Source organism: Candoia aspera, chromosome 8 (assembly GCF_035149785.1).
Source record: "Candoia aspera isolate rCanAsp1 chromosome 8, rCanAsp1.hap2, whole genome shotgun sequence".
Taxonomy (NCBI): Eukaryota; Metazoa; Chordata; class Lepidosauria; order Squamata; family Boidae; genus Candoia; species Candoia aspera.
In genome coordinates, this window is record NC_086160.1 from 32,222,444 (window position 1) to 32,249,138 (window position 26,695).

Consider the following 26,695-nt stretch of genomic DNA (forward strand, 5'->3'; position numbering starts at 1 on the left):
TATTGTTCTACCTTATTGTGTCTGTCAGTAGCTACCAGGCAGCCCTGTTTAAGGTAACCTGATTTCTGCTGGGGAGGGCCAGGCTGCAGGACCATCAGCAGGACTCCTGTAATGAATATTCTTGCTATTTGACTCACTCAGATTTATTCAGAGTTGGACTCCAACTGGACAGGTCCAGTTGATGTGCCTGGGGCCAAGCATTTCTAGTTATTGTAGAGCTTGATTCTGTGACTCCCAAGGAAATGGACAGGATTGGCTACCTGTTTGTTAGATCCAGGTCCCTCATTTGGGAGGTGAACTGGGGTTGGCTCTATGTGATTGTGTTAGCTTCTTTGAGAGAGGGACTGGTCCTCTGAGCCTTGAAAGAGGCTGCGGCATCCCCTCTCCTCAAGATGTTATTGCTGGACCCAGTGGTATTGGACAATTATTATCCAGTCTCCAACCTTCCCTTCTAGAGAAAGTGGTGGAGTGGGTGGTCAGACATAAGCTCCAGAGGACCCTGAAGGAAGTAATTTGGATCTGTCTCTGTTGAGTTTCAAGTTGGAGTTTTAGTATGGAGACAGCATTAGTTGTGCTTGTTCATGACCTGTAACAGATAGGATGAGGGTGGTACATCCAGCCTTCTGCTCCTTGGTCTTTCAGTATCATTGGTATCATTTTAGACTGGCTTCAGAGGTTGAGGTGGAAGGTGCAATTTCATGATAGTTCTCCTTTCTCTGTGACAGGTTACAATCGGTATTGACAAGTGGGAAGAAATCATGTCGACGGATCCTCACTTGTGGGGTGCTGCAACGCTCAACATTCTCTCCCCTTCTGTTTAACATCTACATGAAATTGCTGGGTGAGGTCATTCCCCAGTTTGGGGTGTGGTATTATCAATATGTGAATTATATGAGTTGAGTGGTGCAGTCAAAATCCTAACCCCAGTGCCTGGAGACTGTATGGGCCTGGATGGAGAGGAACAGACTCAGGCTCAATCCTGACAAGACCAAGTAGCTTTGTCTGTTTTGGGCCCCTAAGATCTGGAGGTATTCTATCATTGGCTCTCAAGGGGGTTGTACTTCATTTGAGACTGTGTGTAATCTGGCAGTCCTCTTGGCTCAGCTGTTGCTCATACATCTAATGAACAAGTTGTACCCTTTCCTGGACCACAAGGACCTTCAGACAGTCAGTCATCTCACAATTGGATTACTGTTACATGTGCACATGGGGCTGTCCACCAAGACTGTCTGGAAGCCACAGCTGGTCCAGAATGTGGTGGCACAGGCAGTGATGCAGGCATCACGTTATGGATGTGTGATCCTGCTTCTTTGCAAGCTATACTGGTTGCCAGCTGGCTTATGGGTGCAGTTCAGGGTACTGGTTATCACCTTTAAAACTCTTCATGGCATGAGGCCTGGCTATCTGAGAGACCACTTATATCTCCAGTTGTCTCTGCCCATTTGGTTGATTCAACATGCTCTGAGCCCCATAAATTAAAGAATCTTATCATCTTGCAGAACCCAGAAAGCTCCCCTATTCTGTTGCAATTCCTGCCCTCTGGAATGATCTCCTCCTAAAGATTCATGTGATTCCCTCCCTTATATCATTCAAGACATTACTGAAGACCTTGTTACTCTCCCAGGCCTTAGGAAGAGACTAATACAGGAGACCCTTTTTGTGCTTTGCTTTGCTTTGCTTATTTGGGGCTGATTTGTTTTGGTTTTGTTTTAGTATTTTTGTTCTGGTTGATTGTAATTTTATTTTATTTTATTTTATTTTATTTTATTTTATTTTATTTTATTTTATTTTATTTTATTTTATTTTATTTTATTTTATTTTATTTTATTTTATTTTATTTTATTTTATTTTATTTTATTTTATTTTATTTTATTTTATTTTATTTTATTTTATTTTATTTATTTTATTTTATTTTTAGTTGTAACCTACCCAGAGTCATTTAGGAGTCAGATGTCTTATAAAGTCAACAAACAAACAACAAATAAAATACATGAATGTTGTACACATGAATGAACATACATAAAAGATGGGGAAACAGAGAAATTTTAAGATGTGAAAATGCTACTAGAAAGGTAGTGGATATTACAGTATATGGTCTGTTGTGGGCAATGGGTATTCCCTGGAAGAATTTTAAATAGTGGTACAAGAACGCACTTCTGCTTATTCTGTTAACTGAAGTGAGAATGGGATATGCCAGGAGAAACATTAAAGTAAATTGAATAGAGCAGGAATAGGGTATTTAAGATGTATATGGTAAAATAAGAAGACATACGATTAAGAACGAAGAGGTGCAGACTGAATATAAAAGTAATTTAAGTGGTTTAATTGTATAGCCATCATATAGACAAGATCAAATTAAAAAAAAAAAGAGTGAATGGGTCAAGAGAAAGAATATTGTGTTGAGAAAGGTGAGAAGTTAAAAATAAAGGCAACACATGAAGCAGTGTATGAGTATGGTGGAAACAAGGATAGTTTGCTTGGATAAAATGGTATTGAGAGGTATAATGAAAGTATGAACTAAATTTAGCTCTCCCCCCCTTATCCCATGACTTTAATTTCTGTGGCATGCTATTTCCTCTTTTTGGTAAACTTGCTTATTCTAAGAGGGAATAGCTTGCCTATTTATTTATTTAAATTTCTATGGCCACCCATCTTGTGAGACACAACTCTAGGCACCTAACAGCAGTAATGATAACACCACAATAAAAACAATACAACAAACCAAAACACAAGTCAGGATCCCAATCCAACAACTGTAGTACATCCATCCAGCTATACAATTCCCTGGGATCTAACCTTGCTATCCCAGTGCCTGGGGAAAAAGCCAGTTCTTCACTGCTTTCCAGAAGGTTAAGAGAGTGGGGACCTGCCAATCTCAGGGGGAAAGGTGTTCCACAGGGCAGGGGCTGCTATGGAAAAGGCATTCTTCCTAGGTCCCACTAGATGGCAACATATGAGGGAAGGAATCTGGAGCATGCCTACTCAGTCTGATCTAGTGGGATGGGCAGATACCCTCAGGGAGAGGTGGTCTTGGATAACCTGGCCTGTGCCCTGTAGAACTTTAAAAGTGATAACCAGCACCTTGAATTGCATCTGGAAATAAACTGGGAGACAGTGCAGCTTGTTCAATAATCGTGTAACATGGGCAAACCAAGAGGCATCCATGACCATGTGAGCTGCTATATTCTGGATTAGTTGTAGCTTCCAAGTGGTCTTCAAGGGTAGCCCCATGTAGAGCCATTGCAATAGTTCAACCAGGAAGTGACCAAGGTGTAAGTTACTGTGAGCAGAGCCTCCCAGTCCAGAAATGAGTACAATTGGTGTGCAAGACATATCTGTGCAAAGCCCCCTGCCTCCCAATCACACCTGCCATCTGCTCCTTGAGCAGTAGCTGCAGCACAGGACAGCCCAAATTGCATGCTAGCTCTGTCCAGGGAAGTGTTACTCTATCGAGAGTCAAAGATAACACATCACCAGACTCAGGGGCGCCAAAAAACAAAAGCCACTCTGTCTTGCTAGGGTTCAGCTGTAGCCAATTCCTCAAGATCCAGACCCTCACAGCCTACAGGCACTGGGTCAGCACCAAAACGGTGTTGCCCACTTAGGGGTGGACATGTATAACTTGGTATCATCTGTATACTGATTATACCACACCCTGTGCTATTGGATGACCTCACCCAGCAGTTTCATGTAGATGTTAAAAAGGAGCATGAGAGACTTGAGCCCTGAGGGAAACCCCCCATTGTTGTATGGGCCTAGGGACCTCTCCCCTCCCACCAATACCAGCATGTGTGTGTGTATGTGTGTGTGTGTATAAAACCTTTCTGAAACACTAGGTACGCATACATATCACCCTTCCATCTTTCTATCAAAAGAGTAAAAAGGAGGAAATAAAAACATGATGGAGATCGGGTAATGGAAAAAGTAGTTGCACTGAGAAGATACGAAGATAATGCTTCATGTGGGACTGCATTACTATTTTTGTTATTTCTACTGTACATGGAAAACAGTGAAAACATGAAATTCTGCTATTGCATTGTAAATTCCTGTCCTTTAAAATAGTTAAGCGTAAAGCTGTGTAGTCCATTCCTAGTGTACACCTTTTTTTCTTTTGCAGTAAGCCAATTCATACTTGTAGATATTGCTTGATATATTTATGGAAATCTCTCTTCTAGAGTAGGAAGTGGTATGTGGCATTTTGAACATAGAATTGGTCTATTTCTAGAACATAAACTTCCAGAAATGTATGAACTATTGCTTGAGAGCTTGGATTGGCCGATTCCAGTGGATAATTGGCAGGTTTTGGAGAAAAACAGAATATTCCTGAGAATTTTCCATTTTGCTCATCCTAATATAAGCATTTCTTCCTTTAATAGAAAGCATCTACCATTTCCTCAATAATGTTGCACTGGAAGATTAATAACAAGCAAGCATAAGTAGATTCATGCTTCTGACATACATGCTTGCTTCTCTCTCATAGTCTCCAATCAAGTGAGAGAAAATTAAAAGCTTTTGATCATAGGCAAGCTGCAGCTTGTTGCTGCATCTTTTCATTTCATGTTAAGCCCAGATGCATATGTGCAAGCAGTATTTTCCTTCTTCATTGTGATTGTTTTTGCATGTAATATAAATCCATAATTTTCATGATATGACTACAGTACAGATGACTTTTCTCTAATGCATTATCAAATGTTTTTTCCCAGAATTCATAATTGCAAAAGGAGTATTCAAATATCACTTCCACTGAGTTCAGTAGGATTTACTAATGTGTAACAGTATATATATAAGATTACTAGGATTATATTTTAACTACATATTAAGCAAAGATTCTAATTCAATTATATTCCCTTGACTAGAAAGATTGAGATCTTTCTGATAAATCAAACTACATGTATTTCTATTATATCTTATGTAATAGAGATAGTGTCCTAATCTAATATTTAATTACATTTCAAGTTGTAGCCATCTTGTTATTAAAGCTAATCTCACAATGAATAGCTAATCATTGAAGTTTTAAGCCTTTCTTTACATTTATGCCAACTGTAGAGAAAGAAGGAATAACCCTGGACTTAGTAGTTATATTGGTAAAGTCTATAACCTGGTTGCCATGGAGATCAGCATGTAGTGTGCTTGTGTGACTCATTTGCTGCCATAGCTCTGTAAATGCAGCATCTTAATGGAGAGTCAGGTCAATGTTTGATCATAATAAATAGCTTTCATAGGCCATGAACAGGGAAGAGAAGATTCTTTATTTGCATTTACTCTTTAACCATACCCTTTAGATGATAGGGACTGGGGGTGGGAAAGCAGGGAGGATGACATTCTAAACAAATACATATAAAAATGTCAAGCCATGAATGGTTTTAGTTTTCCTGCGATTTTTTAAAAAAGATTTGTTATGGCAAGTTGGTAGCTTGTCAGCCAATAGAGAAATGTTACCAAATATGAATTACAGTATACATTTATTTTAGAATGTATGTAGTAAAGCATTAATATAATGATTCCATATAAGTATTGTAAATTATGAATTTGAATCAATCATATTTAATACTAATGGCTTTTTTGTTAATCAAGAAGAGTTAGTGTAATTGCAACATTTTTTAGTGCAAAGGGTTTTATGGAATTCTACCTAAATAAAATAACCCTAAATTGTTTTGAATTATTTGTACATTTCTGTATAATTTGACAGAATGCATAAGTTTGCTCTACCTTTCTGAAAATGGAGACAATGTATTTTGTAATTATAAACAAAAATTAATATTTTTCATTCAGATAAAATATTGTATGAATGTTCACAATTTATACAAATATGGCAATTCTCACATAATGTTTGCATGTAGGAATCTACTGATGCTGTATATAAAATAAAAGTATAAAAATATAAATATGCATATTATTAGATACTGCTGATTGTGAAAAGAGATTCGTGCAAAATATTTAAAGCCATTTTTCTTCTATTGCTTCTACTTGATTAGGCTGGCAATCACATGAAGGGGAAAGTTAATTTTCTCTCAGGAATCACTTACCTGACATTCCTGTGTCCTTTTTCTATGCATAGGGGCATGTCTATAGAAGGAAATTGCTGAACATACAAAGTTTTCTTACTACTGTAATCTAGAATTTAGTTTGTCCAGTATATCAGATCATAGAACAAGCATATACATTGATAGATTCTCTCATGCAATTAAGCTTCTGACCTCTGGATACCAGATATATGTAGCTATGTAATAGGTTAATGGTCTCCTTCTGTACTCACTAGTCCCATGAATGGGAAATGACTAAATGAGGCCATGGTGCACAATCCCCTTGAACTTAGATTACTGTTTATTAAAATATGGGATGCAACAGTTCCAAAGAATTCAGTGTGCTTGTTAAGTTATTTTTAGAGACATGTGTAATAAAAATGTATGGTTTTATGGTATATTTTTAATATTTTGTGTATTGCCTTGAATTAATTTTGCAGTTAGGTGCTTCTAAGTTGAATGAATAAATAAATAAGTAAACCTACACTGTATTTTGACTGAAATATTCTCTCTGAATGTGTGTGTGTGTGTGTGTGTTTGTGTATGTTTGTGTGTGTGTGTATTGAAAGTCTTAACAACAATAATAAGAACTAATACAAAGTAAAATAGAATGAAAAAGAAGAAAGAGAAAGGGAGGAAAAAATAAGCTAAAAGCGCAGGAAAAAAAGTAGAAGAAAAATAGAAAAAAGAAAAAATACATATAAAGAAAGATACAGAGAAGTAGCTTCTGATCTTCTTTACAGAACTTATAAGTGCAATTATATTTTAACCTCTCTAAGGTTGCATCATGACTCTCTTTCTTTCATCCAAACCAAACAACAAATTGCAAAATACAATTTCAGATCAAGTAAACCTTATCTTTCCTTTGCATCTTGTAACACCTTATATTTAACTTGTGGCTTTTTCCCTTGCCATACAAACTTAAATATATCTTTTGCCACTGTTTAAATGGTACATTAGTTGTCAAAACAGGTATTGTCTGAAACAAGAAATCATTCTAGGTAGAACATTAATCTTTATCACAGAAATTCTCCCCAACAATAACAATTGCAGTTTCTCCTATCTTCACATGTCCTTTTTAATTTCATTCCATATCTTAACATAAGTATTTTGAAATAACATATAATTCATATTTGTCATTGTCAGGGTAGCCTTGCTCCAAATAAGACACGGACTCACTTAAAGGGTTTAAGGATTTCCGGGTTTATTGAAGCAGAATGCATACGGAGAAAAATACGGGAATGAGGGTGCGGTATCAGAGTCTCCCGTTTATACCCCGGTGGCAGATCTTGTTCTCCTCCACCCCCTATTGTCCCCCAAGCCAGGTCCGGATGGGTGATTAGCGTTGGTATGGGTCCGACGATGGGTGATTCGGGCGATCTCCGACATTCCCCTTTGTCTCCTTGCCTTTGTCCGGTGCAGGTGCGTCCCCCGGGGTAATGGGTGGGAGTTCCCCCGATCTGTTAATGGTTTCCAGATCCTGTCCGAGGTGCGCTTCTATTGTCCTGATGATTTATTTATGGGTTTGGGTGCTTAAGGGATGATGTGTGTGTTTAAAGGATAATGATTATCCCTTCCTCTTTCCTGATGTGCATGTTCCCCGTTGTGATGCACTTATGCCTTGCAACGGGGAACATGACAGTCATAGTGCTATCAAAATAATTTACTTTTTTCTCAATCTTAAAAGCAGTTTCTTCATCAGTTCTGTTTGATTCCCTATTTTCATATTGTTTATTAACATCTTCATCTTCTGATTATTAATCTGAAAAGCTGCTAGTATTCTGCAACATGTCTGTGGTGATCCCCCTTTCTGTAGGTTGCTCTAACAATCCACTTCTCCCTTCTCTCACTTTTGCCACTTTTCTGGTGGTTGCCATTCTAATATTGTAATCCAAAAGTAAAAGTGTCTCAATTACAAGGGAAAAAAATAAAAGGCAGGCTTCCCCCTCTTTTTTTTTTTATGCTTTCCCTTTCTATGTACCTAATACTTTAGTCTCATTTGACACTGCTTAGTTTGTCCGTCTCGGACTTTATCTTCCTTGTTTTGTAAAATCTAGCAATTGTCTGCGTTCATTAATATTAAGCAAAAAAAACCATTCCCATTAAAGCCCAGTCCATTTGTCTTTTTAGTTCCAATGTTTTCAAAAGCACTTTTGTTAAAAATTAATCTTTCAAAATTAGTGTCCTTTTTATCCATTTTAACTTTCTTATATCAAATCCTTGTTAAGCTTTTTGCTAGTAATTTAAAATCCTTTAAAATATTATTTTTTTCACTTTCTTTGATCCACAAACATGATTGACTGGTTTTCCCTTATCCTGCCGATCTGAAGATTGCTTTAAATTGATTGTATCCAATAGTGGTTAAGTGAGGGTTATGAACCTTATGTCCATTACAGGCTGCATAGGTTGTGAGCATGATTGAAATCCCTTGACTCCCAGTTGCTCAACTTACAAGTTGACCACAAAAACCATGATTCCTGAAGTCTTCTCATGAGGAGCAGCTTTCCAGAATGCAGATGGGTAATTTCACAGTCTCTTCTTATCCAGAGAGACTCTGCCAACCAGAATTTGCTGTCTGGCCACCAATCTCCACCGCAATGCTGTCCCTGCTCCTTCAGGGATGTCTAGTTCGCCATTAAACTTCACCTGGAAACCCAGTGTCCTACACTAATCTGATGTCCTGAAATAGTACATACAGTATATATATACTACATTCTTTTTATAGAGCCAATTAACACAACACAATATATCATTGAAAGTTTAGGATAAAGAAAGCATTTTTATCACCTGAGGAAATTGATTCTTCCTCCTAATATGGCAGCCCTCCCTAATCTGGTGCCCCAAAATATGTGGTGCTCCAGTTACCATAATGTCTACCTTGCATAATCAGTGTTTTAATTAAAATGATGGTATTGATGGTGCAGCACAGTTGAGGCATCAATCTCAATAAGAATTTGTGTCTTCCTGATTGAAAATCAAATACCTCCATAACTGAGTTATAAAAAATACAGTAAACAATTTAATACCAAATTAATATGGGAATATTTGATGTAAAACTTAATTTGAAACACAAAGGAGAAATACAAATGAGCAAATATGTGGATTTTTTTATTATTATTGATATGCTTACTGTATTTGTTGTAAACATAAAATGAGGAAATCAGTTAAGTAAAATCTTCTGTACATTTGCCTGAAAGAAAGTCCAATAGTACTCAGTAGAACAGACATGCTCAGAAATAGAGATACCAATGAATTCTACGACAGTAACTGCTAGGAACAGATTCAGTCTTTTCATTTCTAAAGAAACAATGGTATGAGTGCTAGCAGGAACATTTAAAACATTGATTCAGTGTTGCATATATACAAGGTGGCCAAGATTGATTTTTTTTTCTTTCTTTTTACAACAAAAGTTCTCTGTAAGCCCATAGAAGCATGGGGCTTTGTGCCAGAGGTCAGTTCCAACACTTCTTGGAATAGATACGTAATCATGGGATGTAAGTGTATGGCACTTTTACCCAGCCATCTTGTTCATTTTTAAGAATAAGTTCCACCATTCTCTGCCATTAAACAGACAAGCAAATTAAATTTAAAATCTGGACATAAATCTGTACAAGCAAAAGATATACCTAGCAAAGTACAAAGTAAAACAGATTGGATTATACCAATCTGCACATCAATCTAGAATTGTGACATAGGTCCCTTTCCTATGAAGTCTGGTGGCATGTCCCAATGAAGATGCTTCTCATATGTATAAATAACTATAGTGCAGATTGCAGAAGCTAAATATGAATATTTAGATGTCAGACTTCTAAAAACTGTTACACAAACATCCCAAACAGTAATGCTTCAGTATTTTGAAATTTGGAAGAATTTATTACCAGTTTCTAAGCCAGATAGAGAGAAGCCAAATAGATACAGATGGCATTGGCAAGATCTAATATTACACAGCACACATTACAAAAGAGATACTGCTTTTTAAAAGTATGTGCAATTGCTAGCATAGGGTCTCTAGAAAGGCAAAGCTTCCTTGTCTTGTCTCTTCTGACACCAGTCTATTTCTGCTACCAACGGCTCCTCTTCAATTTGTTATAAAAGGAATCTGTCTTCACATTTAGCCTGCTTTCTATGGAGCCATTGGTTGCTAGAATAAAAAAATGTATTCATACTAAAGTAGTCTTAAATTGCTCTGCCAATGATATGTCTTTCCATGGATACTTCTCTTTTGAACTTAAAGACTTCTTTTTACAATGCCAGCTTTCATAGAGGTTTCTTCTCCATGCTTTTCTGAAATGAATGTGGTTCTCTGATACTTCCAGAATTTGGAAGTAGGGATGCAGGAGATGCTGAGTTACTGAACTGCTATAAGAATAGAAATAATAAAATAATATTAATGGTCAATTCTGTTCAACAAACATTTTGTTAACAGATGGTAAGTGTAAAATAAAACTATTTAATTAAGAATGTCACACAGAAATCTTAGACCATATTAACTTACAAGATACGGAAATTGCAAAAATTTCTATCGGGCTTGCAGAATAGAAGTCATTTGTAGGTTGTTTTTTCTCAATTTGCTTTTCTGAATAATGTAATTCAATCAAGTACAGCATAACACCATGCTTCTCCAACTATGTATAAATAAAAAGATCCAAAATGTATGTAGTCAGAATAATCAGGCAAGACAAGATGTTTTTGAGTGCTAAACATGAAGAGGGACTTTAAATCTATGTATTTAATTAATATTCTTTTCTTTTTAAAATGCTTTTGGCTGTTAGTCAAGTACTTGGCCAGTCTTTCTAAAATGTTGATTGACTATTGTTCACCAATTAATATGACCTGGTTGATTTCAGTTTGACTTATTCTAATTTGTCTTTCAAATTAGACAATGTAAACACTAATATGTTACAGAGCATAGGTAAACATCTGATCCACAGGTGTAGCTGTCAATAAGGTATAAAATACATGAGAAGACAAATGTCTTTTTATTCTTTTCTATATTGTACTCTGCAATATGAGGTTAAATGAAACTGAATCAAAAATGAAAAGAGTGAAGTCGAGCAAATTTTTCAAAATGTTGATTGTAAGTTTTTCATAGTCAAATATATATTTATATGTGTGTGAGAGAGATATTTGTGTCTGTGTGTCTGTGTGTTTGTGTGTAAATTTCTGTTTAATCCATATACCCTGACGTAAACAATTGCTTGTTGCTGCTATGGCTGAAAAAATGCTAAACTGCATATTATTTTTTGCATCTCTGGAATCCTGTGGTCCTTGTAACAGGCTGTGGTTCTAACTACTGAAACTTACAAACTGACAAACTTTGTTCAAGACATATATAGCTATCCCACCATTTTTTTCTGAGTAACTGCTCATTTCTGGTATATTTCCTTTAAGCATATACAGAATGTTGTGCTAAGTAGTTTGGTGCCTTATGTTTCGGTTAAACAAATACAGATTTCTCGGTTCTCTTGAAAAGCATTGGAAACATTGTTCTGCAAATAATTGTTCTCCCTCTCTGTTGAGGGAGATGGGCAGTGATGAAATTTTATAAATAAATGAAATGTCCTGCATGAACAAAAGAACTGTGTCCACTCACCACTGATTTTCAGAGCCCTTTTCCAACAAAAAAGCTGGTGGTTCCAAAGTATGACTTTTATATTGCACTGATGAATATGATGAAAGGATTTTTATTTTAAAAACTGTATTTAAGTTGATTTACTGTAGGTTGTAGCATATTTTGTAGAAAATTATTTTGCTACCTTTCCAGAATGAGGAAAAATACACGGAAGATATCTGAATTAATTTCCAACAAATACAAAGCTCCTTTGGCTAATATTTAAGATATGCAAATCTAATATTGGTGCATTCTTCCAGGTAATTTATGATTGTAAGGTAATTTAGATATTAGCAAAAAAAAAAAAAAAGAGCAGAAAGTGAATCTGACACAGACAGCTATTTCACAGATTTGATTGCTATATATTAGTGCATTCATTAATATCACAGGATGCCATAGAAAAATTAAAGCATGAAATAAGAGAGATGTCTAAAGAGAAACAATATAGAAATTATATTATGGTAATAGTAAACAGATGTTCCTAATATGAGTATCTGACATCCTCACATAATAATAGCATAATTTGTCAGCATATGTCAATATTTAATGATAAATATGTACCAGTATTCATTGTTTGGGTAATATAAATATACAATTTATATTTTTGTGCATAAATTTCCAATGAGCATATACACACAGATATGTGCACACACACATATATACAGTAGCACCAGTATCTTTATTTTCTGATGGTTAACGTCTTTCTAAAGTTATGCACATTTTTAGAGATGTACTTTTTCATATAATACATTATAAGGTTGTCTGTGGCTTAAGGCTGAATCCTAAAAAAAGACATAGGTATTACAGGTAGAGTTGCTTTCAGGTATGACAATTAGACGTGCCCTAGTTTTCAACATGTTTATGCATCCATTTCATCTGGGTTTTCATCTGGGTTATGGTACTGAGACTACTTTGGTCACTTTAGTAAATTACCTGCTTTAGAAACTAGATGCAGGACCATAAGAACCCTGCAAATTTTCTTGGATGCCTTGGCAGTTTTTGATAGCAGCAGTCACGGTGTACTTACTAGCCTCTGGCAGGGGTGGCCTGGTTTGTAATAGTTTTCCATCCTTTCAGGTGCTTCTTGGAGACTATTATATGGACTTTTATGTTCTGCAGAGTTCTATTTTGTCTCCTATGCAGTTTAGCATGTATGTGAAATTGCTCAGGAAGGTCATTTAGGACTTTGGAACAGAATTCTATCAGTTTACAGCTTACATTCAGCTGTACTGCCTTCTATCTTCAATCTCTAAGAAAGCGAACAATACATCTGAACATTGCCTAACCTCACTTCTGATGTTCAGGAAACTAGTTAAGACCTGGCTTTTTCAAGGAACATTTGGGAACTGAGAAATTTAAAGGCTAAATATACTTGGGAGAGTTATGTGCAATCTACATAGTTGTTTTATATAGTGTTAGGTTTTGATTATATATGTTGTATTTATTATTTTAATGTGTATTTTATTAAAGTTTGTATTAAGAATGTTTTTATGTTGATGATCCTGTAAGCCACTTAGATTCAATTGACTGAAGTGGCATAAAAATATCTGTAATAAATAAAGAATAAATTAATATGGTCATTATTATAGTATAGCAAACAATACTATAAACAAGATTCCTTTCCCTTTTCAATTGCTATCTATTTTATATTTCTAGTGAGTACCAATTCTTAATACTCAGGCAATCTGATGTAAAATAGGGGGTCAATTTTTATTCTTTCCCCATAATTGTCTTTAAAAAGGGCTTTATTGAACTAAAATATATAAAAAATTGAATAGCAAAATTTATTTTTAAATACATAGATTAAATATCAATAAATAACTAATTAGAATTATCAGTTTGAAATAAAAAGAAATTAAAAGAAGAGACTAATAGAGTTTGTCTTATAAAAGCATTCCAAACCCATGGAATCACATAAAGACTTTCTAAATTTTAATTTGTCTAAAAGCCAGAGATTATTATACTGGGAGAAAATACTGGTAGCCACTATTTTAGTCCACCCCTTGGGGCTTTGGGGTGGAAGTAGTGACAGAAGTATTTATTCAGTCTCTACCCCTTGACTTTCTAAAGTTAACATTAGCTTAAACCTAGAATCAGTTACTAGATTTATGCTTGTTTCTCCAACCTTGAGGAGATACCATGATGCTGAATAACTAAGACTGCAACTGGCATCCTTTCTCAATGACGAAAAGGTTGCTCTTTCTGTTATCTTTCCCAGGAACCTTTTCAACTAAAGATCCTAATCTGTAATAGTTGAAGATATTTATTATTGCCTACAGTATGTACCATGCTATCTTTTTACAGCCACTACTGGAAGTGCTTTTTTCACCCTTTTGTCATGTTCACTGTTTCAATGTGCACTGTACATCGTAACGTTTCACATGCCATGGTGCTGATGTGCGTTTCTGTTTGGGAGGGAGCTGCTGTGAAACCTTGTGCCAAGCTCTCTATCTATGTTCATTTCAATGGAATGTGTTTGGGTTATGTGCTTTGTTCAAGGACTTTTCCCACAGACCATCAGAAGCTGTTAGGAGCACCTGGGATTGTGAGCTTGGGAAGATTCTACTGGGGGAGGGATCTCATTTGTACCAAGGGTTTTTAGTTTGCATTTGGCACACTTTTTTCATTCTCAGCTTTCTTTGTGATTCTGCATACTATTCTTTAATAAATCAGATATCTTTGTGATCCTGCTCATGAGTCTGATGGTGTTCTAGAATAGGCAATCATTACATAAAGCTGAGAATCACCAAAGTTGTAGTGTTAGCTCCTACCAAGATTAGTTTCTTGTGAGGGAAAAGAGTTAATGATGGCCGAGTCCAAGCTCATGACTGGGGGACTTGAGGAACTGACTGGCTTGATGCCCGAGTCAACGGTCAAGAGCAGAGAACTGAGCCTCACCCCAGAACCTTCAGGTTTCTGGCAGGATTCGAGTTCCAGCCCTGAGGTGGAGGAATCTGATGATGGGAGAGAACCAGAGCAACTGGCGCCCAGCCAATCGCCCGCAGAATTGATCACCTGGGATGACATGGGAGAACCCCAGCCAGGGACATCCCAGGCATCCTGGAAGTATTGGTTCCCGCTGACCCCAAATGTAGAATCTACCACGGTATCAAAAGGGAGACAGCCTAACATGTGAGGGAGGGAGAAATCTCAAACCCCTGAAAGGCTAAGAGTGGTGGAGGCCAAAATAGAATCGATGGAGTACATATTAAGAAACTTTTCTCTATCATGGGGGGGGGGCAGCCGAGGCACGAAGGAGATTCCAGCTCCACGCAATCATCCCCCATCCCCCCACCCGGACCGCCGGCGGAGCGGGGCCAGAGACAGCGCCGGGATGCATCTCCATCCTGCAGAGTTCGACCACCAGTGTCCTCACCCTGAGGAGGGAGAACCACTGTAACCTGGGGCCCAACCACTCAAGCAGCCGCTGATTCAGCTCCAACAGGAGTGGGGGTGAAAGACTTTTCTGTCAAGTTTGATGGGGATCCAACCAAGTTATCTTTCTTTCTCACTAATGCTAAAAGTTACAAGAGGCAGTTTGGACCATACTTCCCTTCCGAAGAGGCTAAAATAACTGCCATTGCCACCAAGCTGAAGGGACGAGTGGCTGACTGGTATGTTCAATTAAGTGAGGCTGACTCCCCTGAGCTTGGGTATTTTGAGGACTTCATGTGGGCGTTAAAGCTGCATTTTGAGGATCCTCTAGCCAAGGCAAGAGCTAAGAAGGCACTGAAGGATCTTACCCAGGGCCAACTGTCGGTAGCTGATTACACCCTGGAGTTTAAGGCTTTAGCTGGGAAAATCCCTGACTGGTCCCAGTCAACCTTAATAGAACGGCTTAAAGAGGGACTCAACTGGGATGTCCTGCGGTGGGTGTTGTGTAGAGACGACCCAGAGACATTGTACGAATGGATCTGTCTGGCCAGCAAGGCTGAGCATGCCCAGCATAGATTCATGCAAACCAAACAACCTGAAAAACAACCAGCCACCATGAGGGGACCCCAAAGTGCTGCAACTGCTGCCTGGACAGGCTATAGAGCCTGGGAAGAGGAGAGAGATCGGCGCTATGCGAGGGATCAGTGTCTATAATGCGGAAAGGAAGGGCATTGAGCAGCTGATTTCCCAAAAGCCAAGGCTGGAGATCAAGCGGGCAAGCTCCCAGCCAAATCGCCGCCCCCCTCGCAGCGGATGACAGCAGCCAAGGGGGCAGCTGATGCTGAGCAAGTATTCTACTTCTCGGGAGAGGCTGAACATGACTCTAAGGAGCCGGCGGGAAACGCCAGCCACCTGCATAAAGAGCGCCTGTGGGCAGGTGGAGGAGGATGGGCGCGAGGATGCTATGGTGAGTGCTGACTGTCCCACTTTAGCAGTAAAAGTGAAATTGGGCTCCGGCACAAAGACTACAAAGGTCTGGGCTTTAGTTGACTCTGGGTGTTCTAGGTGTCTGATTCACCCTGATCTGGTTGCTGCTTTGGATCTGCCTAGCTTCCCCCTCCAGCAGCCTTTGATCTTCACACAGTTGGATGGTTCAATGGTGGGGGGGGGCGCAACCCATTTCACTGGAACTGTCGCAATGCAAATGGGCAGCCACCGTGAGACTTTGAAATTTGTAGTGGCATCTGTTGGCAACCCCTTGGTCATTCTGGGGATTCCCTGGTTGACCTATCGAAGCCCACATATAAATTGGGAACACAGAACTCTGACTTTTAAGGGTGGGTTTTACCAAGCCCCTACCACGGAGAGAGCTTCAAGTGCGGGGGTTGGAAGGGCTGCAATTGCCATGCCATGCCCTAGTTTGGAATGTTTAGAAGGCTTGCACGATCGATACCAAGACTTTGCAGATGTCTTTGGGGAAATGGAAGCAGATCAGCTACCCCCCCATCAGAAAACTGATTGTGCAATAGAGTTGGTTCCCAACGCTCAATTGCCCAAGCCAAAATTTTATCTAATGACTCAGAAGGGACTTGAGGCATTACGGGACTTTATTGACAAAAATCTGTCAAGGGGGTTTATTGAACCTGCAAATTCCCCAGTTGGGGCACCTGTGCTCTTCCGGGAAAAGAAAGATGGCACGCTTCGACTCTGTACGGACTATCGGAGGTTAAATTCCATCTCAATTTGCAACAGATACCCTCTGCTACTCATGAAGGACAAGTTAGCTCACTTGTCTAAGGGCAAGATTTTCTCCAAGGTCAATCTTCGTGAAGCCTATTTCTGCATCCGCATCCGCATACGAGCTGGAGATGAGTGGAAAACCGCTTTTAATTGTTCACTGGGTTCGGTTCAGTACAAAGTCCTCCCTTTTGGGTTAGCAGGGGCACCCGGAGTTTTCATAAAATTGATTAATGAAGTATTACATGATCATTTGTTTAAAGGGGTCCTGATTTATTTGGATGATGTGCTCATTTACACTGAAACCAAGGAGGAACATGAAAGCCTTCTCAAACAAGTGTTAAGTAAGCTTAGAGGTGCCAAGCTTTATGCCAAGTTTTCCAAATGTGAGTTTCACAAGACCCAACTTGACTATCTAGGCTATAGGGTATCTGACAAGGGCATTGAAATGGACCCTGCAAAAATTCAGGCGATTTTAAGTTGGGAACATCCCCGCATGTGGAGGCAATTGCAAAGTTTCCTTGGGTTCAGTAATTACTATCACCAATTTATCCAGGGGTTCGCTGAGATTGCTTTGCACCTTACTGATTTACTCTGTACCAAGGGTTTGGGGGAGACACGCAAAGTAAAAAACCCTGGGGCAGTGCTGAATTGGACACTGGAATGCCAGGCAGCATTCGAGAAGTTAAAAACCCTCCTCACTTCTGAGCCTATTTTACAGCACCCCGATCCTGAATGCCCCTTTGTGGTCCAAGTTGATGCTTCTGACTCCTCAGTTGGGGCTATATTGTTACAGAGAGATTCTGACAATCACTTAAAACCCTGCACTTATTTGTCCAGAAAATTTTCTGAAACTGAGCGCCGGTGGCATGTTTGGGAAAAAGAGGCTTTTGCTGTAAAAGACGCTTTGGAAGCCTGACGTCACCTCCTGGAAGGTGCTAAATGCCCTTTCAAGGTTTGGACTGATCACAGGAATTTTGAAGCCCTCCACACCCCCCAGTGTCTCAGTCCTAAACAAATTTGCTGGGCTCAATTTTTCAGTCGCTTTAACTTCCAGTTAAAATTTATTCTGGGAAAGAAAAACTTTCTGGCCGATGCTTTGTCACATTTACCTCAGAACCTTGACCACGTGGCAGATATAGTTGGGACTGTTCTCACTGAACCACAACTGGGTTTGGTTGCCGTCACTCAGAGTCAGACCCATGCACAGGCAACCCCACCCCCAGCCCAGTCTGGGAAGTGGAAAGTGCAAGTTCCTTGTCAGTTACAAAAGGACTTTCTCCAGGCACTGAAATCTGACACTTGGTTGCTAGCTAATAGAGACAATGTTTCTTTTGAAAATGGTCTGGCGTGGGTGGAACACCACCTTTATGTACCTGAAACTTTAAGCGCTGATGTGTTGCATCGTTCCCATGATGATAAACTTGCTGGACACTTGGTTTTGTCAAAACCTTGCATTTGGTTCGCCATCAATTTTGGTGGCCAACCTTAAGGTGTGATGTAAAAGACTATGTTGCTTCCTGTCCTGTTTGTGCCATGTCAAAGCGAAAAGGAGGGAAACCACAGGGGCTTCTACAGCCAGTGGCCAGCCCATCCCATCCCTGGGATGAGATTTCTATGGATTTTATTGTGGACCCAGTCAGAAAAAAAAAACCTGTCATTTGGGTTGTAAAAGATTTTTTCTCCAAACAAGCCCATTTCATTCCATGTGTGTCCATCCCGTCGGCCCCGCAATTGGCCCGCCTATTTCTCATTCACATCTACTGTCTCCATGGTAGCTCCTCCCATTTGGTCAGTGACCGTGGGACACAGTTCACTTCCCAGTTTTGGAAATCATTTTTAAAATTGATTGGCACCAAACACGTGCTGTCCACGTCATCCCATCCTGAGAATGATGGATCTACTGAGATTTTGAACTCCGACCTTGAACAATTCCTCAGAGCATACATTAACTACCATCAGGACAATTGGGTGGACTTGCTGCCTTTTGCTGAAGTGGCTTACAACAATGCTGTCCATCAGAGTACCGGGCAAACCCCTTTTTGTGTGCTTTCTGGTCACGATTTTGTTCCCATCCCTGAGCTGCCACAACCCCCTCCCCAATCCTGATCTGCTTCTGATTGGGCTGTTAAGCTTGCTGATTCCTGGCCAGTGATTCAACAGGCTTTGGCTGATGCCCAGGCTGCTTACAATTTCCAAGCCGATAAACGTTGTTCTTTGCAACACGATTTCAAAATTGGGGATCAAGTATATCTATCTACCAAATTCATCAAGGCCCCACAACCCTCTAAAAAACTTGCTCCCAAGTTCATTGGTCCTTTCCCTATTGTTGGTCTTATCAATCAAGTTACTGTTAAGTTGGACCTGCTTCACAATTTGAAATGCTTGCACCCTGGTTTCCATTGCAGCCTGCTCAAGCCTGTCCACCACTCTTCCCGCTGGCATCCCCAACCTCCTCCTCCTGCCCCGATCATGATTGACAGCCAACAGCACTTTGAAGTCAAGGAGGTCATTGATTCTCGCAAGCTTCGAGGCACCCTCCAGTATCTGGTCTGCTGGAAACACTTCCCTCATCCTAAAAGGGTGCCTGCTCGCCACGTTAATGCTCCTGATTTAGTAAACCATTTCCACTTGGCTTACTCTTTGAAGCCTGCTGCTTAGTGTTTTCTTTCTTTTGGGGGGCAATATGTCATGTTCACTGTTTCAATGTGCACTGTACATCTTAACATTTCACATGCCATGGTGCTGACGTGCGTTTCTGTTTGGGAGGGAGCTGCTGTGAAACCTTGTGCCAAGCTCTCTATCTATGTTCATTTCAATGGAATGTGTTTGGGTTATGTGCTTTGTTCAAGGACTTTTCCTGTGGACCATCAGAGCCGTTAGGAGCACCTGGGATTGTGAGCTTGGGAAGATTCTACGGGGGGAGGGATCTGATTTGTACCGAGGGTTTTTAGTTTGCATTTGGCATGCTTTTTTCATTCTCAGCTTTCTTTGTGATCCTGCATACTATTCTTTAATAAATCAGATATCTTTGTGATCCTGCTCGAGTCTGATGGTGTTCTAGAATAGGCAATCATTACACCTTTGCTACCCTCCTGAGTATCTTGACATTCTACCAGCCTAAATAGACTAGACATGAGTTGGTACTGCTGATCCTTCTGATGAAGACATTTTAGCAGGTACTTCATCTGCTCAGCTGAATGCAGCAGTAGTGCTTAATTTGTTCCAGCAGGTGTAATGGGCATAAGGAATAACCTTGAGGAATAGGAGGAAAAGCTGCAACCAAGATAACAGTCAGATAAAATAAATCTGAGTCTGAGCAGATCTGTAATCTGAGTAAGCATCCCAGACAAGACCCTCCCTAATTCTCATGAAGATAATGGGAGGGATGGAGGAAGTGCATTCAGATTTGTTGTCAGCCCTCCAAGATAGACCAGACTAGGAAACCAAAGTTATGCATGCTAATACTACTTTTATTATAAGGTTATAGTAACAGAATCTTGCAAGTCTGAATGCACTTCCCCCGTCTCTCTCTTTATCTTCATGAGAATTAGGGAGGGTCTTGTCTGAGACACTTACTCAGGTTACTGTCCTGGACTCAGATTATTTTATCTGACAGTTGTCTTGGTTACCGCTCTTCTTTCTGCTCTTCAAGGCCCTTCCTTCTTCCCATTACAGAAGGCTCATTCTATGCATCATAATCTATGAGTGATATACACCTTCCTTTTTTGAACTTTTAGAATAGAGGTAACTATTATCTCATGCCCTCATACTGGAGGTTCCATGACTCCACCACACCAGAGAAGGGACTGGTTTTATACATCATTTAACCAACAGAAGTCAGGGTATGACCAGTTTCATCCTTATTGGAACTCATCAGGCACACAGCAGTCATTATAATTAGTATCAAGTTTATTATTTAGGATATCTTCAATTCATGAAGCACAGGAACCAGGTTGCTAGGATTTTCTTCTCAATTTAGGTAGTCTCATTTGTTCCTATTCCGATTTGATCCTACAGCTGTGTTATGTAACTGCTAGAGAAATAAGGGCTAACGTATAGCTTTTACAGTAGACCAGGCCAGATTATATCCTTCAGACAGAACACTTGTTGCAAGAAGACTCTTTTTTTTCCAGTGGAAAAATGCACAATGTAAAATTAAAACTGACACGTAAATTAGTTCTTACCTTATCTTGGACTATAGTTTGGGGGAACCCAGACTTATATTTAGGAAATCATATTGTTTCAGTATTGATGAAATACTTTTCCATAAATGTGTTTTGTATAAAAGACTTAATTTGGAATGAGTCCATGAATGGTTAAAGTAATCTTTCCTCAACTGTAATATCTGTATAGTCTTTTACTCTGAATATGCTTTAAACTAGCTAAGAGATACAAGTTGAATTTGAAGTCTGTGCCATCAGACTTTGCTACTGTTTTGTGTAAAATTGTAATTAGGCACTGTATTCATTCCATTATCAGCTTCTGATGAAATGTCTACATATACCACAGACAACATATTTCAAATTTAAACCTAATTATACCACTCATATTTCAAATTTAAACTTAATTCCCTGTACACCAGTACAGTGTGCAATTTTTTCTAGTTTTGTCCATGGAGATGATCGATGCTGTATAGTTTATCTTTATTTTAAGTAGCTATAATCTGTTTCAAAACAGTTCATAACCTCATGCACTAGTTTAATGAAGAAATAGCTGTGTTTTTTAAACATGGAAATGACCCTTGTTAAAGAAACTGCAATACATCTTTTTTTATATAGTGCAGTCAAAAACTATTCTACTGATTCATCTTAAACAGGGATAAACATTGGATGAAACTAATTTACTATTAATTAGCTCATATCCCACTAGCTTACTTTTGGTGGATTAAAGCTTAATTCTACTGGTAAACTTCAAAGGAACATTTTGAATATGCATTATTCATTCTGAAATAATATACTTTTTAATATATTTATTGTATTTTATCATTTTCTGCACCAAGTAATAGGCAATTGACAGTTTAATTCTTGCAATGCCACTTGGTTTCTGGACACAGAACAGACCAGTTTAGGTCCATGATATTTTAGGGGCCACCTTCTCTATTATCATTCCACAATCCAAAAGCTGATGATCTATCTATCTATCTATCTTTCTTTCTTTCTTTCTTTCTTTCTTTCTTTCTTTCTTTCTTTCTATCTATCTATCTATCTATCTATCTATCTATCTATCTTTAAGATTCCTCTATTTAGGAAAACATGACTTCCAAAGGCAGTGTAATTTTACTTGAGATAATATGTTATCTACTGTATCTGCCTGCTTTGACTACATTTTGTATAGTTTTTAATTTTAAAAAACCATTTAAATTTTGTATTGGTTTTGATTGTTGGTGACTTGAATGATGAATATGCAATAGAAAGATAAAATATAAAATTATCTATAAATCAAATTCTATGCATATATGCAGTGCTTAGAATTAAGTCTCATGAAATTCTGTTGGACTTTATTTCTTGGAGAGTTATCTAGACTTCAGCCAATTATTCCTACATAGCAGAATGTTTGAGTATCATTGCTCAGAAGTAGTGGAGATTCTAAGCTTGTTTCAATGTCTACAGAATATCTCCAACTGAAAAAAATATCATCTTGGCCTGAGATCTTGAAGAATGATTGCTTGTCAAAAAGAAACAGTTAGGCCCAATGATCTGGTATGATACTAATTCACATTGACTATCAGCTATATTTTTTGTGAGATTGCTTTTATGGACTGATTAGTTGGTTGGTTAGCTGCTTTTGATTTGGGGTAGTGTACAATGAAGTGAGACAAACCAAAAGTAATACAAAGAGTCAAATAAGAGCTAGTTAAAAATACCACAAAATGTACATGCACAGAAAAACACCTGTGTACCAATCAGTGAGTTAGAGTAAAAGCTTGTTGAAAAATTCAGATTATCATAATCTGAATTGAGACAGGTTTCCTTGTTCCCGGCCTTCCAGAAGAATTTGAAGACCTGGTTCTGCCGCCTTGCTTGGGATGGGAAAGGTAACAGCTCCACCTGGGGATGGTTGGCACCATAGTACCCCCTACTGATTGGGATTCCATCTCCCCTTGGGTTTTATATCTATTTATTTTATTTATATTTCTAGATTGTAATTTTAGGTTTATACATTTTTATTATCTTTTATTGTAAACCACCCAGAGTCCCCTGTTGGGGGAGATGGGAGGTGATATAAATTTAAACAAATAAATAAAATAAATAAATATTATGGTAATCTTCGAATTATCATAATCTAAAGGTTTTCTGAAGGGTTTTCATGTTCTCCCTGAATCCAAGAGAACAGGGTACCATCTGAGTCTCTGGGGCTCATATCCCAGAATATAAGGACTACTGCCTCAGCCATATCCCATGAACCTCAGAAGAAGGGACTCTTAGCAAGTCTATATGTAATGACCATTTTGAATTGGGCTCAGAACCTAATAGGAAGCCAATCTGGTGACTTCAGAATTGGTGTTACCCTGCAATGAAAGTTGTTCCATCAGTAGTCTAAATACTGATTTTTGGACTAATTGGAGATTCTAAATCATCTCCAAAGGCTACCATGTATAGAATGTGTTGTAGTACTCAACCATTTAGTTATCAGGCCATGAGTTACTGTCACCATGTTATGCTGGTCAAGGTAGGATCTAACTGGTGCATCACCGGAGCTGGGCAAAGGCTTCTCTGGCCACAGCTTCCATCTGCTGTTTAAGTAGGAGTTGTGAGTCCAGAAGGACCTCCTAAATCACAGAACCTGTTTCTACTCAACTCCTTTGAGTGGACTGTAATCAATCCTGTCCAAAGTTATTACTGGGACCATTGTTACAGAATTGTCATAGTGTTTATTCATGAAAAGCAACTTAGTCTTGGAAGGATTTAATTTGAGTTTGTTCTACCCTATCCAGATCTTGACAGGCTCCAAAAACTGCTTCAGGCTGTTAATACTATCTCCAGATGAGCCCAGGATGGCAATATAAACATGAGTATCATTAGCACTTAACCTTGAACCAATGGATTATCTCTTCCAGAGGCTTCATATAGCTGTTAAATAATATAGATGAGAGTAATGAGCTCTGTGGCCTCCACAATGGACTGATTCTTCCCCTATGATTACTGATTGGAACTGCCCATTTAGGAAGCAGGAGAATCTACCTAAAGAATCCCTTTGGGGGAGATGGGCGGTGACATAAATTTGAAATATAAATAAATATAAATAAATAAAATCACTGTAAAATAGTGCCTCCAGCTCCCAAATCTTCTAAGTGATCCAACAGAATACCACTGTTGATAATATTGAACATTAAAAGATCCAACAAGTACAAGACGTAGACATACTTCTTCTACTGAAGGCATATACGGTCCTCTATAATATATGTAGAACACTGCAGAGATGGTTAATGAGTATCTTATTTTGGTATGAATGGTTGTGCTGTTAATTTTATCACTTCTGCAAAACCTGCCTATCACAGCACTTAGGAAAATATTACATTTCTCTTTTGTTAAAATTTGTTTGGAAGGCAAGAGAGGAAAAAACATAAGATTTATAACAGTCTTTCAAATTTATTTAATCTTTCATGTGTGACCATTTCTCTTTCCCAAGTTCAAAATCCCTTACTTCATCCTTCTAATTCACTGTTTGTTTGATCTATAGGATAATCTTTTTCATGTTCCAGTCTGCCTGCAGTTCTTCAGCTCTTTCAGTCTTCCCTTTCATTATCTTCCTCATTAAAAAAAATTAAAAGTTTTATTTCTGCTACTTGACTGTCTCTGTCTTGTCATGGGTTGAGTAGACTTTGTTGATTCAATGAGTTTGTGATGGTGGGTTTGCTATTAGAAAACAAATATTAAGACAATGTCTTAATATTTATTTGTTACATTTAGATCAACCTTTACGTACACACACTCTCACACTTTTTAGTAATTTCTATGTAGTTCTGTATTTGGGGCATTAGAACCTTAACACTTATTAAAGTGTGTCCCTTTCCTTACTATTCAGATCTTATTTGACCTTGGTAACAATTAAATTGTTGGGGTTTTCTCTTCCTTGACATTTCCTGTGTAAAAAACTACATGTTCTTTTTTCTGTTTCTTTGTCTTTTGTATCATCAAACTCAACTGTTACATCTGTTAAATAATGGCTAGGATCCAAAGAAATGCATAATTAATTTCATTGCACAAAGGAACCTCTGATTTGGTTTTCTTGGGCAGCAGCTCTCCATACCATGAGATGCCACTTCTGAACTGCAGAGACTTTCAAAAATTAGTTTATAATATAGCATAAAGATTTCTTGTTAAAAGAGTACAAAATTAGAAATCCTTCTGTGTGTATTTGAGCTCTTCAGCATGCTGAAAGTATTTCTTTGAATTCCAGTCAACAGTCTCTGAATTGCATGATCTTCTCAGTGGAGAGATAAAGAAATAATAATACTTGTAAGTTTTAATTTTCTCTTTTAGCCCAAACTAAACAAACTTTACATTTTTTTTAAACAGAATGAGAAATCTCCAGGGCGCTCAACAAGTCGATCAAGTAACATTTCAAAGGTAAGTTGTGAGTCATTCTCAGGGAGTTTTGTTGCAACATGCATACTATTTCAGTGGATATTTAGATACAAATGAGTCGTATTGGATATAATGGAATGTACTTCTGACTAAATATGCATGGGATTTGACTGCATATTTATAAGGAACTTTTGTGTGATGCTCTTATTCTACAAGATGCTGTGATTCTACAAGAATCACAGCAACAATTATTATAATTGTGACTTTGAAATTGGGTATTATACTCTCATGTTAGACTCAACAAGACTGCCTGATTTAAAATATTTACTCATGTAATGCTATATGCAAAAAGTTGTGCTTCTGAACTGTACTGGTCTCAGAATCTAAGAACTTTTATTACCCTTATAATCTGCACCTCTAGCAAGCCTCTAGAGATCCCTGTTGCATCAGAAGTATACACAAATGACTGTAACCTAATAATTTCTAGCTTTAGTAAGGAAACACAGGAGGACTAGTTGTCTAAAACCTTGGACAAACAGCTCTCCTTCCTTTGAAGTTAGGAGGCACTTGTTAGATGCTTTTGTTCTTGGAGGCTTCCTGGCAGCAATGTATCTATGGAAAGAAAGGGCCCATTCTAAGTGAATTGTTTTAGGATTCTGTACACAGTAAATAATCAGATACAGAAAGTGCTATCTAGTTTTATTCTGGATGTGCTCAAAGCCTTGCTGATTCCTTTTACAGCTGTTTTCCCAGAGGCTTAGTGTCCATTTTATATGAACCTACTCACTGTCCCTTTCAAATCAAAGCCTTTTTTGTAACATCCATTTTTTTTTTTATTTCTTTTGCTATTGAGTATCATTTTGCAAGGAGCAGGGAGTGCTTCTGAGTCAGTGTTGGCTCCTGATGACTACTTGGACTAGTCCTTGAAGTTTTCTTGGCAAGATTTTTGGAAGTGGTTTGCCATTGCCTTCTTCCTGTGGCTGCTAGAGAGTGATTGGCCTAATGTTACCCAGTTGGCTTTGTGCCTAAGGCGGGACTAGAACTCACAATCTCCTAATTTCTAGTGTGGTACTCTAGTGTGATACTCTCAATGAGTATCTTAGGAAACAAATATTATTTCAAACAGGCAATTTTAGTGCCAGTTTGTGTCTTGTGTGTTGTAATCTTGCTATACATATGGCCTAGGCCTCTGCAATTCAGTCACCTGTTTCTGGGCTTAAATTGCCCTTGTGTTATTCTTTTATTAGTTGAAAGGAGACAGCATTTCCTTCTTTTAGCCTTGTTCTGATATCTGTTTCCTTCCTTCAGTTGTGGATATCAGAGCAAGGCTAAAAGAAGGAAATGCTGTCTACTTCCTACTAATGAAAGAAAAACACAAGGGAGGTGAGGTGACAGCAAATTTTACTACTGAAAATAGT

At 38.4% G+C, this 26,695-nt stretch overlaps 1 protein-coding gene across 1 annotated transcript in view; it reads left to right on the top strand.

The window, feature by feature from the left end:
• MARCHF1 (membrane associated ring-CH-type finger 1) overlaps window positions 1-26,695 on the top strand; it is a 150,725-nt gene that overhangs the window by 50,318 nt on the left and 73,712 nt on the right. Inside the window, exon 3 of the mRNA XM_063310111.1 lies at window positions 25,269-25,319. Coding sequence (XP_063166181.1) covers window positions 25,269-25,319 — 51 coding nt within the window. The remainder of the gene's footprint in view (window positions 1-25,268; window positions 25,320-26,695) is intronic.